At 43.5% G+C, this 14293-nt stretch overlaps 1 protein-coding gene across 1 annotated transcript; it reads left to right on the forward strand.

The window, feature by feature from the left end:
• Positions 1-2925: 2925 nt before the first annotated feature.
• On the forward strand, positions 2926-13544 carry MAL2 (mal, T cell differentiation protein 2). Its single transcript, XM_086465937.1, has 4 exons — positions 2926-3060; positions 5384-5554; positions 11134-11292; positions 13473-13544. Exons 1-4 carry the CDS (start codon positions 2926-2928, stop codon positions 13542-13544), a joined length of 537 nt encoding a protein of 178 aa, XP_086322063.1.
• Positions 13545-14293: the final 749 nt, after the last annotated feature.

Genomic DNA, 14293 nt, shown 5'->3' on the forward strand with positions numbered 1-14293 from the left:
GACCGTGAATGCTTACATGGACACTACTTTCGCCTGTTACTCTAGTACCTTTATTTAGCTCTTCCAGAAGTGTCATGTGATACATCACAAAAGATAGTCTGAATCTTGCTACATTGGACTGCTGTATAAGTCATTTTCATATCCAGCATGATGTATATGTTTTTTCAAAATATTAATATATCTCTCCTAATCCCTAAACCTTATATGTGATGGTTAATAGCTGACTACAGATTTTCATAATTAAATGCGTTTTTCTAATGGTGGGTCACTTTGAGGAGGGGGAAAATTACAGCATTCAGATCCAGATATTTTTATTTCTATAAAGATACGCACATATTACATCACTATACTCAAAACTTAAATCATCAATAATTTTTATCATCTAGAAATGATAGCAACTGTTTTTGTGGTTCTGTGACAATGCCAACTTTACCTTAGGCTGTCATAAGCATAAGAACATAAAGGGAAAGAGTTTGGACTTTATGTAACAGTTATTTAAAATAAGTTTTTAGTCCTTTTGATTGTATAGACAGACCTTCCTATGTAAGTGAATCAATATACTTCTGTCTACTGCTTGACTCTGGTGGACTTGAAGTAGCATCATTAGTTTACCCTGTAACATGCCAAGATGCAATTAGTTACATAAAAATGATATTAAAAAGCAGTCCAACACAAACATGTGCTTTTGGCATGGAAACTTAAAAATGCAATCCTGATAGCAATCTCTTAAAGAATCCAGATTCAAACAGTATATGAATCAGGATATAAAGCATCTCACATGGCACTGTAGTGCATCCTGCTCGAACACAGTAAAAATAATTTAAACAGCTACTTTCATATAAATTATTAGGATTTAGTAAAAGTACTGTGAGAAATCTATTGTGTATATCTATGTCTAACAGTGAAATTTAGACTTTATAGTGAAAGCCTACTAAAATTCAAGAAAATCAGTGTTAAAAGGAATGTGCAGGTTAAAATGAATGCTATTTACAAGCAAGAAAAAATGACTGCACATGGTATGTAATCATCAGTAAAATCCAGTGCTGCTGGAGTTCACACAGATTAATTGCATGGCTGGATAATAAAACTGGAAATGTTTATGACCAAGTGTTATTTGTACTTCCTCCATATAAGATAAGGATAATCACATTTCTTGTTCCAAATCATAAACTGATCAACCCAGTTTTCCACCCACTCAGATTTCTCCCTCTGCAGGGCAGCCTCAACAGATTTAGGGCCAGACTGTGAAATTAATTGGGCATATGGTATCCAGAATGCAACCCCAAGAACAGACCACCCACACCTAATCACTTAGGCACAAGTCTAAATCCGATCCCCTTCCAAAACACACCCAAATTAGGACCTGTAGGCATGCGCCGCCAGAGCCTGGAGCCCTTCCCTGGAGATAAATGGATAGGACACAAGGTTTACTTTTAAAATAGGTCTAGAGGAGTAATATTCTCTCATCTGATAACTGATAGGGTAAAGCACTCAGAAAAGAGGGGGACCTTCCTTAGCCTATGCGGATTCAATCCTACATTTCCCACTTCTAAGAAGTGCAAGAGGCATCCAGCTACAAGGGGCATAGGGATGAGGAGAGAGCACAAGAAAGAAGACAAGCTGTTGCTTCTTCCTCCTTTAGAAGCCACGATTTCAAAGCTAAGTGGCTATTACTGCATTTTAGAAGCATCCCAAACCTATTTATGTACTTGGTATGCTGGAAGCACAGATGAGTTGTGTTTAGAGAAGACAACTGCTCCCCACCTACAGCTTGGATTGGGGTGGGGAAGACAAGCATTTCAGGCTGAAGCATTTCTAGTCATCACAAAAGCACAACTAGGAAACACCACACATCTAAAAATAAAGGAATACAACGTTAAAGGCCTAGCTGGTTCAATCTCCGGAGCAGCTGCATACACTTGCATGAAACCTTCTTAAAATGCAGTCGTTACAATCGCAGCTGTGTATGCTGAGGATAAACACCCAGAAACACTGCATGGGTGCAACAGTGCTTAGTCATCCCAGCGACAGGACACCCCATCCTAAGCCACACAAGGAGAGAACAGCAAAAATGCTGGATGATGACACACCCTTCACCTAGGAAGAGATTTATACTAGGAAGCCTGAGAAAATGCATCATAAGTGGTCTGATGAACATGTACCTTTCTAGACCCTCACCTACCCAAAACTTTTACATGAAACATTTTCCATTACGTTCAAGTAGTTGTGCACAGTTGAGTCAGATTAAATGAAAAGAAGATACACACGAAATGTTTTCGGTATTTTGAATGGGCAACCTAGTAGGTTCCTTAAAAAAACAAAAGGTGTGATCACATAATTTTGAAGCCTCAAACATCTATAACCAGAATAACATAAATAACAACCTTTTGCAAATTTGCATTAGGAAATGACGCCCAAAGCCCGGCTGGATCTGACTCAGGACGTGTGAATGAGGAGCGCTGCGAACACTCCTAGCGCTCCCGGGGCAGCCCAAAGCCATCGGCCGGGCACGGCTCGGCTGCCCGGGGGAAGCCCGGGGCGCAACGCCATCCAGCCCGCCCCACCACCGGGCGCAGCGCTCGGCCGGGAGAACCTGCCCCTGCCCGCCGGCGCCGCCTCCGTCCAGGGCGGCCCGGGGGGGCTGCAGCGGGGCAACTCCGGTGCCCGGCACCCCGGGGACGTGCGCGCAGCCCCGAGAAGGGCGAGGCGAGGCGAGGCGAGGCGAGGCGAGGCGAGGCGAGGCGAGGCGGCGGGGCGGGCCCGGCGCCGGGGCGGGCAGGAGGGAGGCGGCCGGGGCGGCGCGCACAGGCTCGCCCGCACCTGCTCCCTCCCTCGCCGCCACCGCCTCCTCCGCCTCCTCGTCGCCCACCTGGCCGCGGCTCGGCCGTCCCCACCGCGCTCGGCAGCCGCAGCCGCCACAACAACATGTTGCCCAGGGGAGCCTCGTCCATGCCGCCGCCTCCCAACCCCGCTGCCTACTTCCCGCCCCCCGCGGTCACTCTGCCCTCCGGCCTGGCGATCCTGCGCACCTACTCGGGAGCCGTCATCTTCCTGGAGATCGTGAGTGCGGGGGGGGGGGGGGCGGGAGCGGGCGGCTGTCGGCCTTCCCGCGCTTTTCCTTTCCCTCAGTGCCTCGCCGCTGCTCCGCGCCCCGCTGCCCTGCGCCCGTCTCCTTCCCGCGCAGGCGGTGGTGCCCGCAGCCGGGCGGGGACGTCCCTCTGCCCGGGGGCCGCCGAGCAGCAGCCGCGCGCTCCTCACCTGCCATTTTGTGAGTGGGAAAGGTGCGGGCGGCCGAGGCTGCGGCAGGGGGGAGCCCCCGGGACGGGGACGGGGCGCGGGGCTGTGCCGGGAAAGGTGGCGGGGCCCGTCCCCGCACCCTCCGGCCTGCCCCGGCGTGTTTGCTCGCCTCGGGCCGGGCGGCCCGGCGCTTCCCCCCCTCCCCTCCCTGGCCCGGTGGCCCTTAGAGGTGGGTTTTACGGGGCTGTCCAAGCTGTCGAGGACTTTGAGCCACATGGAGCTCCAGACCCAAAACTCCGCCATGGAGAGTTACAGTTTTTCGCCTATGTGCGTGTTACGGGTCCTGTGCAAGCTCCTACGAGTATGTTTAATTTCATGCACGTGTAAGACCTCGCTGCTGTACACAGCGCTGAGACCTTTGAGCTACGGCTGAGTATGAGGCTCTGCGGAGCCATGGTACTAATTAGTAGGAGAAAAAAACTCAACCTTGTCAGGACTCATCTGATTCTGTTAATTTATTTTTTTTTCTTGGGGTCAGAGCAGAATACTGCTTGGGTCCTGGTCTGGGAGATGGATCCCGCCCTGTAAGCTGTAAAACTGGACCTGAGCAGAGCTCAGAGCACAAGCCCGGGTGCTAAATCAGGCCCTGAGTCAGTAGGGACAAAAGGTTAATTAGGTTGGCCAACCGCTGACAGCCGAGCTGAAGTGGGCAGGTGTAGTATGAGGGAAATGGCTCAACAGTGGGTGCTGAGATTAGCAGTCTCTACAGCGGACTTCTAAATTTATTTTTATAGAAGCCTGCAAGGTTGCACATTCAGAATACTGAAAACATCTCGTGTCTCTGCTCTTTGTTTAACAGCCACTTTCTGCTATCCCTTCTGCTTCCTCACTGCCCATCACTATCTGGTCTTTGAGTAACAGACTTGCACCTGCAGTCTTGTGAAACTAGAGAAAGTTTGGTTCTTCACAGTAGCTAAAAAGGGAGCCCTAGAGAACAGCTTGAAGGCTAATACATAAACCCTTGGGAGCTTTGAACTGAGACTAGCAATGCGTCTTTGCATATATGCTGCTGCAACGTAACACAACAGAGGAACCAGCTAATTTTATAGCAGGTGTCTGTTGAAAGGTGTCTCTCATCCAACCTTGATTCGAAAGAAAGCTCTGTGAATCTGAAAACGTAACCTCTGACTCTGAAGTTGTAAATCTGTAGGATTTAAACAGGAAAGTAGTAACTTGCTTGGAAATTGATTGTAGCTGTCACTACACTGCAGGTTGGATTATGAAGTTAAATCTTTCTGTGATAAGTGAGCATACTTCAGATGGCAATTACGATTTTCTCCAGTTATCCTTTTTTATAAAGAGGCAGGATTTGCAGGGAGAAATAGTACCCTTCCTTAGGCCAAGAGTTGATTAAACCAGGCAAGTTTTGGAGTTTGTAAATTCTCCATCAGCCCATGATAGCACAGCACCCCAACCACTTGTTTGCTGTGATCAGTATGCTGAAAAGAAAATTGGCGGTGCTGAATTCTTCCCTGGGTTATGATAATTCTGGAAAGCTGTATGTTTTTCTAGTCATTACAACATCATTTGCAACTCGCCTTATTCTGTGTTTTCTCTTTCGTTTTATTGCTTAATGTGTTCTCTTTCAGCTTTTTATTACAAATGCATTGAAGAAGTGAATGCAGTTTCATCTCTTTTCTGTATCTCATCTGATCAGGACTACAAAACTAAACAGTATGAGATGGAATTCAAGTCTGATGTATACCCTTGTCGTGCTAACTTTAGTATATACAGAGATTTGTGTATCTGTGTATGAACCGCGTTTTCACATTTTTTTTGTTTTCCTCAAAATGAGAGTAAAGGTAAAACTTTCGGCAGCAACATGCAAGTCACCTGGGTCTGTAAATCCCATTTTCAAGACTATTTTAAGAGCTTTTAACAATTTCAGAGTGGCTTCATCTTACTGCCACTTAGTGCCTGTTATTTCTCAGAATGGCACTTGGGCTCTGTGAGTACTTTTGAAGTGTTTTATCTTGGTTCCTAAAAGTAATCTGAGGATGTGCTGATATGTGATATTAGTTCTTAGGCAGAAAGGACTGCATAAAAGTTCTCTCTCACTTCATTGTCTGTATTCCTTTCCTTGCAGCTCTTTGGAACGATAGTCTGGATTTTGGTAGCTTCCACCCAAGTTCCACTGCCGCTGCTGCAGGGATGGGTGATGTTTGTAGCGGTGACTGCGTGGTTCCTCTCCATTGTGTTCCTCTGTGTGTTCCTCTTCGGTTATGCAAATAGAATTGCTGTCAACTGGAACCAGACAGTAAGATTTTTTTTTTTCTTTATTCCCTTTGTTTTATAGTCTGAAAATCATTTCATGAGAAGTACTGATCCTAAGTCTTAATGCCCGGACTTCTGTTTTACGGGAAGTTTTTGAAAACAAAGAATTCAAAACTGGAAAAAGAAAAGAGTAAGGCTGCAAGTATGATGGAGGAAATGCAGGACCTGTTTTATGATGGAGGTTGAAAGAGCTCAGCTTTTGAAATTGATTGAAGGAGTATACTTGTCCTCTATGAGGACCCAAAATGCGTGCGCAGCAGGAAGAGGACTAGCTTAACAAGGCATGACAACAAATTGGTTTAAATTGGCCAGAAATAATTGTGGACTGGAAATGGGAAAATATTTTCTGACTACTAGAGGAGTGATAGTAACAACCTTTGAGTAGTGGGGGGCTAGAGAGATACATGTAATATTTAAAGGAAGTGATACATTTGTGAACACATGGTGTGTTGTGAGATGGCATGGACTGGACTAAAGCACCCAGGAAGTCTCCTCCAGTTCCTAAAAAGTCTTCTGCTCACTTTTGGGTTGGGTCAGTTCCTTAAAGCTAGGGGAGCATTGGCGAGTGGCTGTTAGACCCTAGGTGGTCAAAGACAGCATAACCTGCAATATGATATAGCTTAACATCTTTTTAGGAGACCTAGTGTTTATCTTTCATAGAGGAAGCCTGGTGAGACTACAGATATCATTATACTCTGCTCAGCTTTTCTTCATTGTGAAGACAAGACTTGATTCTTGCTGTAATGGACCGTTATGGCTTGTGCTAGTAGTTCTCTCAGATTGTGCCTCCCTATTAAAAAAAGGGAGGCTGTTGGCTCCAGTTCTTACCAACCACATGGATACCTCAGCTTGTGGACTGCTAATTTATGTACTCCTTTGTTGTCATTAACTGCTTTTTACTTTGAGTTTTTAGCGCTTAAGTAGTTGAGCACAAGATGGTATCACTCTTATATTACTGGAGGTGAATAATAAGAGGTGGCAAAACTGTGATCAGAATGGGAATTTCCAAAAAATCTTCCAAAAGAATCAGATCTTCTAAAATATTAAAGTACAGCTGTTTGTAACTGCTGATCACCTTCACCTTCCTCCTCTGTGTCTTAGTTTTCCTATTGACACTTCGTTGATCATAGCTGGAATTCATGCTTCGGTGTCAACATCTGTGGTTAGTTATCTGATCAAGTTACAGACAGTCCCTCAAAACAAAAGGTCTTTAAAGCAAATCATAGCGCTTCCTGAGTCTAGGGCTCTGATAACTTCAAAGCCCGTCAGTGGTAACAGACTGGATTCTATTAAAACAAACTTTAGCACTTCGGTAGCAAATACACATACAGCGTCAGCTTTCCAGCACAATACAGGCAGTAATTAGGGTAGTAATGAGTTACAATTGCAGAGACCTTTACAGGGATTTATGCTGCGACATCCTCACAAGTTATGATGCAACAAAGCCCTTGAGCATGTGCATAACTTAAGTAAATTAATAGTGTCCTGGGTTTCATTGAAACTGTGTGCCCATTTACAATCATGCATCTAATTAGGAGCTGCAGGGTGAGGGCATAGCCTTCTGTAGATTGAAAATGCTGTACAAATGTTCATCTTGTAGCAATTGCGTAAGTGTGCCTTACACGTTGGCTACTTGATGCTGGCAGTGATTTGTTGTACTGTTAATTTTGTCCCCTTGTATATGAAAAATGACTGAAAAACGTTCTGTGTCAGGAAATTGCTACATGACCTGTATAAATGCTGCATCTGTGGGACTCTGTAAGAATCTAAACTAAGTCAACATCTTAAATAAATGCAGAGGGAATCATTTTATCTCTGACATGGTAGATGAAATCCAGCCTCTTCCAGCTGGGGAATATAATAACACTAGATAGGTCATGTCGTGGTTTAACCCCAGCTGGCGACTAAGCACCACACAGCTGCGTGCTCACTCCCCCAGCCCCCAGTGGGATGGGGGAGAGAATTGAGGGAAATAACACTTGTGGGTTGAGATAGAGACAGTTTAATAAGCCAGAAAAGGAAGGGAAAACCATAATAATAGAAGACACAAAACAAGTGATGCACAATACAATTGCTCACCACCCACTGACCAATGCCCAGCCAATCCCCAAGCCGCAGTGTCCCCTGGCCAACTCTCCCCAGTTTATATACTGGGCGTGATGTCATATACCGCTTTGGCCAGTTTGGATCAGCTGTCCTTGCTGTGTCCCCTCCCAGCTCCTTGTGCACTCCCAGCCTCTGCTGGCAGGGCAGTCTGAGAAGCTGAAAAGTCCTTGACTTAGTGTAAACACTGCTTAGCAACAACTAAAACATCAGTGTGTTATCAGCATTATTCTCACCCTCCATCCACAGCACTATACCAGCTACTAGGAAGAAAATTAACTTTGTTCTAGCCAAAACCAGGACAATCATTTGACCACTATTTTCAGGTACCCAAATGTTCTGTGACTTGTTTGCACTAAATGTTTTAGCAGCATTTCACAAGGATTTTTTACCTTCTCTTGCAAATAAATAATTACTAGAAACACTAAAACTAATTTTATGACTATAAAATAAAAACATGTTCCTGTTTGGTTTAGGTTGACGTGTATTTAGATAAATACATGGGGTTTACTGTTTCATAAAATAAATTTACAATAGAACGCAGAAGCTACAGGTCATTAGATTAGGTCAAAAGTGGGAAGAGTCATTGCTTAGTTATACTGGAGTACTGTAGCTTCATGCAGAGATTCATGAACAGATGTGGTTTAAGACTGCAGGAGTTTAAATGTAAGTTTGAAAAATAGCATGGGATTCTGACAGCCCTGCATTTAGTAATACCTTACATCATAAGTAGATCCACTGATACAGTTACTTAAAAAATAAGATGTTACACAGTGAAAAGTTGGGGGAAATACAAACCTTAGGGAGGTGCATCACTCTGTAGATCGCTGTATTAAACCAGATGGTATGACAAATACTGTCCTTTACAGCCTGACTCACAACATGCTCATTTACAAAATTAGATGTGAACTAACATATCATGCAGATCTGGTAATGTTTTACATACATTTCAGATGCGGCTTCAATGGTTATACAAGCGTGGAGGCACGAGAGAGTTAGGCACCATGCTAACAATTAGGAAAAAAGAAAAAAAACGTTCCTCCTAAGATCTTGAGGCTTTTGCTCACAGAAACCCTAGCCATACGAACGTGAGACCTTACTGATGCTACACAGCTTCACTGTAATTGCTGCCAGGAGAAGGAAATTAGAGGGTTTGGCAGGAGAATGAAAGAAATTAAAGAGATTGTCTTCTGAAAATACCTCCTGTACGCAGTCAGCACTGTGTTCCTCGTGGAGCTGTTTGTGCTCCTTCATGACCAGCAGTGCCAGAACTATACAGCTGATAACACTGACATAGTTGCATGCTAGGTATGTAGCAGCCCCAGAATAATGGATGTCCTTGATTACCCATGGGTTTATGCGGACCTTTCAAGTTGCTGGAATCCTGTCCTATGAACTGGGTGTGTCAGGGGACCAGCATCTGTCACAGAGTGAACATACGCCTGCGTGCAGGCTGACATGGTGCGTGTGGACAGAAGGGGGGGGGGGGGGGGGGGGGGGTGTCTGCCAGCTCGAGTGAGCAGGGGGAAGACACAACAGTAAGCATGTGGTGGGAGAAGTGCCTCCCCCAGCTGCAGCAGAGCACTGCAGCTTCTCTGATGCTTCAGGACTCTCATACTGGAGTAGCTCCCTGCTATTTTTTTCTGTGAGGTACAGATGTTACAGCAGAGCTGGAGGCTGAAGGAATGTGTCTTATGCCCAAAGCTTGAGACCTGGCAAGCCTAGCACATAAAGGTCTCCAGCTAGGTCAGGAAGCCACCCTCAGCGCCCTTATCTTCTCAGATCTGTTGATGTCAGTGGGACCTCCTGGTGATACTCCAAGAGGGAGTAATTGTTTTTAAAAAAATGGAGAAAAAAAGCAACCAACAACCCAGTCAGGATGGAAAACCAGAAGTTGGGAACTACTGCAGCTGTTTTGCCAAAACTTGGATTCCCAGTGATTAGCAGTCACTAAGAAAAGCAGTGCACTCTGTGACCTAACCTCAAATGATTCTTAATTAAATTTTTTTCTGATCTAAGTGGAATGGGAAACTGTAGTAGCAGCTTATATGGTAACTTACCAACACTGGCTAGGGTGTGATTTCAGTAGCTTTAGCTGCTATCAAATATGACACAACTGGTGAGTTTGAAAAGAAAATTTTTTCAATAAAAGGAAAATCTCACATCTACGAAGAAACAATTCTCTAAACAGGGAAATGCAGCACATTCTCACTTTGATATCAGTCAGTAGGTAAGGAAGTTGGCCAGTAATTTCTAGTGCTGCCTGCTGTTGTGATGGACTCGTGTGGTGTACCCTGGGTTCTCAGTCTCAAGTGTGCTGGTAGTCCATTGCACTCAAATGAATTAGAAGTGCATAAATAATTCGTTAGTGCTGGAGATGGACTATATAACATGGATATCATCAAAAAGTATGCATGTACTCGTGTATGATTTTTTTTAATTGTGTCTATGGCTTTTGCATAGGCACAAATTACATGTTGTATGGACTCAGGAACTGAGTACAATGCAAATGTCAGCTTTGCAGACTCAACAAAAGAAGGAGATGTTGGAAGAATACTTTAGACATTTTAAAACTGTACTGGAACATGTCTTGGATCTTGCTGTGTGGAACGCTGTACTCTGAAATACAACCCGCAAAGAGATTTAGGCACCAGAGCTGCTTTTTCATGTGCTCTGGTAATAGAATCCAGAAATGAGAGTTAGATGTTTAAACCTTGTGTTCAGCTAGCATTCACCACAGAGGAGGGAATCGCCTAGAGAAGGCCAGGAGAGAAGCATATTTAAAGTAAATCCTAACTCCTGTCCTCTCAAGTCTCAGGCGTTTTATTCCACAGTATCGTGAAGTACTTCCGAATTACTGTATTTTCGGTAGAGCCACGTCAGAAAGAGTTGAGGAAATGTCTCAGTTCTTGGATTCTGATCGTATCTGGAAGTAAGCTTCAGCTGTGTCAAGGCTGAGGTGTTTGTGGGCCTTTACAGATGCAAAATATAAGGATGGAGGGTGGACTTCTGGAGCTTAGGTTATAGCTGAGAAGGGATTTGGGGGACTGCAAGCTTGTATTGTACTGGTTAATTGTGATAAAGTTGGCCTGTGTGTCCCTTCTTTTTTATCTAAGCCATATGAAGGGAGAGTTCTGTAAGCTCTAATAGCTTTAGTGATCTAAAAGGTCGGCATGTGTACATATAGATGAGCACGTGCCTCTTAATTTGAAAGAGTATAGGGTTTGGGGAGAGGGAGAGTTGCCCTTTCTTACTGATTATGTGAGTGAGTTGCTTATAATTGCAAGCAGCTGTGAAAACATGTCCAGGTTAAGCTCTCAGATGGATTTAATGCTGCTTATCTAAAGTTATTGTTATCAGTGCTCGTTTCATGTTTTGGTGTTGGGTTTCATTGGTACTGAGACTAGAAAAATTAGATATGTATTGCAGCCCAGACTGATTCTGTTATTTGCTTTTCAGGATTTTCTTTTCCATGGGGCTACTTTTGTCTTTTATTTTGGAGCTTTTCTACTGCAAGCAGCAACTACATCTCTGCATCACTTTCCCCGCAAATTCAATTCCACCACACAAGAGAAGATTCTAGCTGGTCATGAATATAACATAAGTATAGCAGCCTCGGTATGTATTTCATATGTTTGTATCTGGGCAACAGGAGTCTGTTGTAAGACCTTGTAGCCAACCGTTCAACTTGGCAATTTAACAGCAAGCTAGAATAGAAACAGGAGCTGTGAGAGAAGGGATTGTCTTGGAGAGCAGCAAATAGTGTCTAACAGTGACAGGCAAAAAATATTGGATTAAGCCAATGCTAATGCGGTAGGTGCTCAGTTGCTGCTCTTCACTATAGTGCATTAAATATATGATCACTACACCTTAGAATTTTTAGACAAGGTATTTTGTAAAAGCCATGTTGGTTATTAGAATAGAAGAAAAGAGGAACAACTGAGCCTTCATCAAAGCCTTAGGTGTGAATTTCATGCATGTGTTCAAACTTTCAGTTGCTTTTTTTATACTGTTTACATAGTCCTGAACATGGCATGGGGAAAAAACTGGACTAGCTCCTTGTGAAACTCCAGATCTGTACTTACTACGTCAGGCATAAAAGTTATCTGTTAGGGCCATGCTGTCTCCTATGGCAAGGATTCAAGTGCTTTTATTGAAAGCCTAAGCTCAGACTGCATTTTTCTTACTGTAGTTGCATCATCACTGTATCTGGTGATGTGGGTGTGCATAGCTGAGTCAGAGAATACACCAGGCTCTAGCTTTCTCCCTGGCTGGGCTCCTGAAGGGCAAGCAGAGGTGTGCCAGTAGGCTTAACTTAAAGAACTGAAACTACTGCTTTTATTTTTTTCCACCATCCAGAGGGTCTTGCATACCTCAGGGAACTGTATATATTTATTAAGCTTCTGAAACCCTCTGTGGGTATCTGTAGTCCTTGAAACTAAATATACCGTAAATTTTGCACAGTAAACACCCTCAGTTCATTGTAAGATACAAGCAGGTGAACGTAAGGTGTAAGGTTCACATTCTTTCTGCAAGCAGAGAATGAACAGGAAAGGCCTTTTGCTTCGGCAAGGCAGTCTCTGAAGGGGTGAGGTGGGCATGTCAGGTCCAGAGTGCCTCACCGTTACCCACTTGCCAGTTAACACGCTCGAACCCATCTGATCCCGGTGTGGCCGTGTGGCGCGAAGACAGAGGTGGTGTCTCAGCTGTGCCTGAACTAAGGGAGGGCTTTATACTAAGCAAGCATCTCAGATTCTGCCCTTAAGTGTAGCTCTTCAGTCCTTGTTCAGTGTGTTCAGATCCACTGAATACATGGTCACTTCAGTCATTTTGTCTGACAGCAGGGTACTGGGGACTCCAAGAGACCCTTTCCCCCTTCCATACTGTTTCTCTGAGGGTAATCCTTTGAAACACTTTACTAAAGCAGTCCTGTGATGTACATGCAAAAGAATTAAGATTGCTAACATTTTGTCTTTTAAAAGTACTTTTGTATACTGTGATTAAAAATATAGATGTTGATTTTATGTGGGTGATAGTTCTACGGTGTAGCATCTATTTGAAACTTTGTCAAATCAACACTTGTATGGAAAGAAGGGATAGGTTGTTATGACATGATTGAATTCGTCATTCTAGACAGAATCCATTGTTAGCACTGGACAATATGAGAAATTATTTTTTTCAGCAATTCAGTTTCTCACTTCTTCCTTCTGGTTTACATGAATATATTAAACTTTGCTGTGTTCAAATCTGTTCAATTCAGTTCTTGAGCAATAGCAACTTCCTGGCATTTCTCAGGAAGTTGTTCTCATGGCTGGTTATCTGGTCAAGGAGGCCAGATTTTAAGCTGTTTCTCTATTTCTGCAAGTAAAAGAGTTCTGCTCTTCAGAGGGATGTCTTCTTAGTCGTTTGCTTGTAAAGGCATTCTCTTGGAAACAAATCTGAGATTAATGTTTGGTCAGTCTAGATACAAGAAAATGGAAGTACACGGTGTACATACCCACGTGATTACTTTGTACCATAACTTATGCAGACATTCTGTTTCATATTCTGTTTCCAAATGTCTTCTGAAGCAAGCAAGTAAGCTAAAAGCAGTAACGTGGGGTTATAACAGAGAGGTTCATGAGAAAACTTCAGAGGATCCCAAACCTATCTTTACCTTAGGCATTTCGGCTGGGGGGGGGTAACTATTGAATCATTTGTGTTCCTGTATTCATTTAGAATAGAAAAAAAAGTAGAACAATGTAATGTGGGATTCACATTTTTCTTTTTTCTTCTTTTTTTCCCTGCTCTTCCTCTAGATTTTTGCCTTTGCAACAGCTGTTTGTTACGGTTGCAGCACAGCCCTGGCATTAAGGAGATGGAGGCTATAGCAGTTGAAGAGGTTAATGCCTGAGTGTTCTGCTTCAGATCAAACTAAGTGCCACTTGTCTGTTTTACTGTAATCTAATTCCAAAAAGACTTTTTTTGGCTTAAAATCTGTTTTCACGTGCTGAAATGCAAATAACCCTTAATCAGGATTTCCTTAACAGAAAACAAGTTTCCGTCTCTTCCCTTTCTAATTTTTACTGTTGTTGTGTACTCATTAGAAGCATACTCCCTGTACGGTATTTTAGAGTTCAGGGATGAACAGATATGTCATTAGCAAATAACAGAATTCTAGTGCTAAATCAGAAGAGGAGGAAAATGGAAACTAAACCAACACGTTAACTGCACAGGCAGCTGCAAGCTCCCCCCTCATTACGTCCTGGGATTGGGCCTTAAGTGTTTTGCAGCGTTACAGTGCATTCCACACAGGCGGAGCCTTGTGGCTGCTTGTGGAGTTGTGAGTTTTCTGTGTGCTGCTCCTGGCATGACCAGAGTCCAAGCTGGCTTTGTGATACCAATGTAGTATGTGTATGTTATTAACTTTGATGTACAGAGAAAATATTTTACATATCTATCCAGTGAAATGTTTTGATACTCTTTTATAGCCATATCCAGCTATGGTCATCTGATCCGTAAAGCTTACTGTATTCCGTAGTAGATGGAAACTGTTTGGGACTGTCAGTCAGTAGTTCATTAGTTTTAGGAATTTAGCTTAATTGGTTCTATTTATACTGCAAAACAAAACAGTGCATTT

This window comes from Leptosomus discolor, chromosome 5, assembly GCF_034619465.1.
Source record: "Leptosomus discolor isolate bLepDis1 chromosome 5, bLepDis1.hap2, whole genome shotgun sequence".
NCBI classification, from domain to species: domain Eukaryota; kingdom Metazoa; phylum Chordata; class Aves; order Leptosomiformes; family Leptosomidae; genus Leptosomus; species Leptosomus discolor.

What these genes read in the sequence shown, in the direction of transcription:
- MAL2 (XM_086465937.1), top strand. Translation starts at nt 2,926, where the DNA reads ATGTTGCCCAGGGGAGCCTCGTCCATGCCGCCGCCTCCCAACCCCGCT. An exon ending in CCGTCATCTTCCTGGAGATC is followed by an intron (nt 3,061 to 5,383) that starts GTGAGTGCGGGG and finishes CTTTCCTTGCAG; the next exon opens with CTCTTTGGAACGATAGTCTG. An exon ending in CTGTCAACTGGAACCAGACA is followed by an intron (nt 5,555 to 11,133) that starts GTAAGATTTTTT and finishes TTTGCTTTTCAG; the next exon opens with GATTTTCTTTTCCATGGGGC.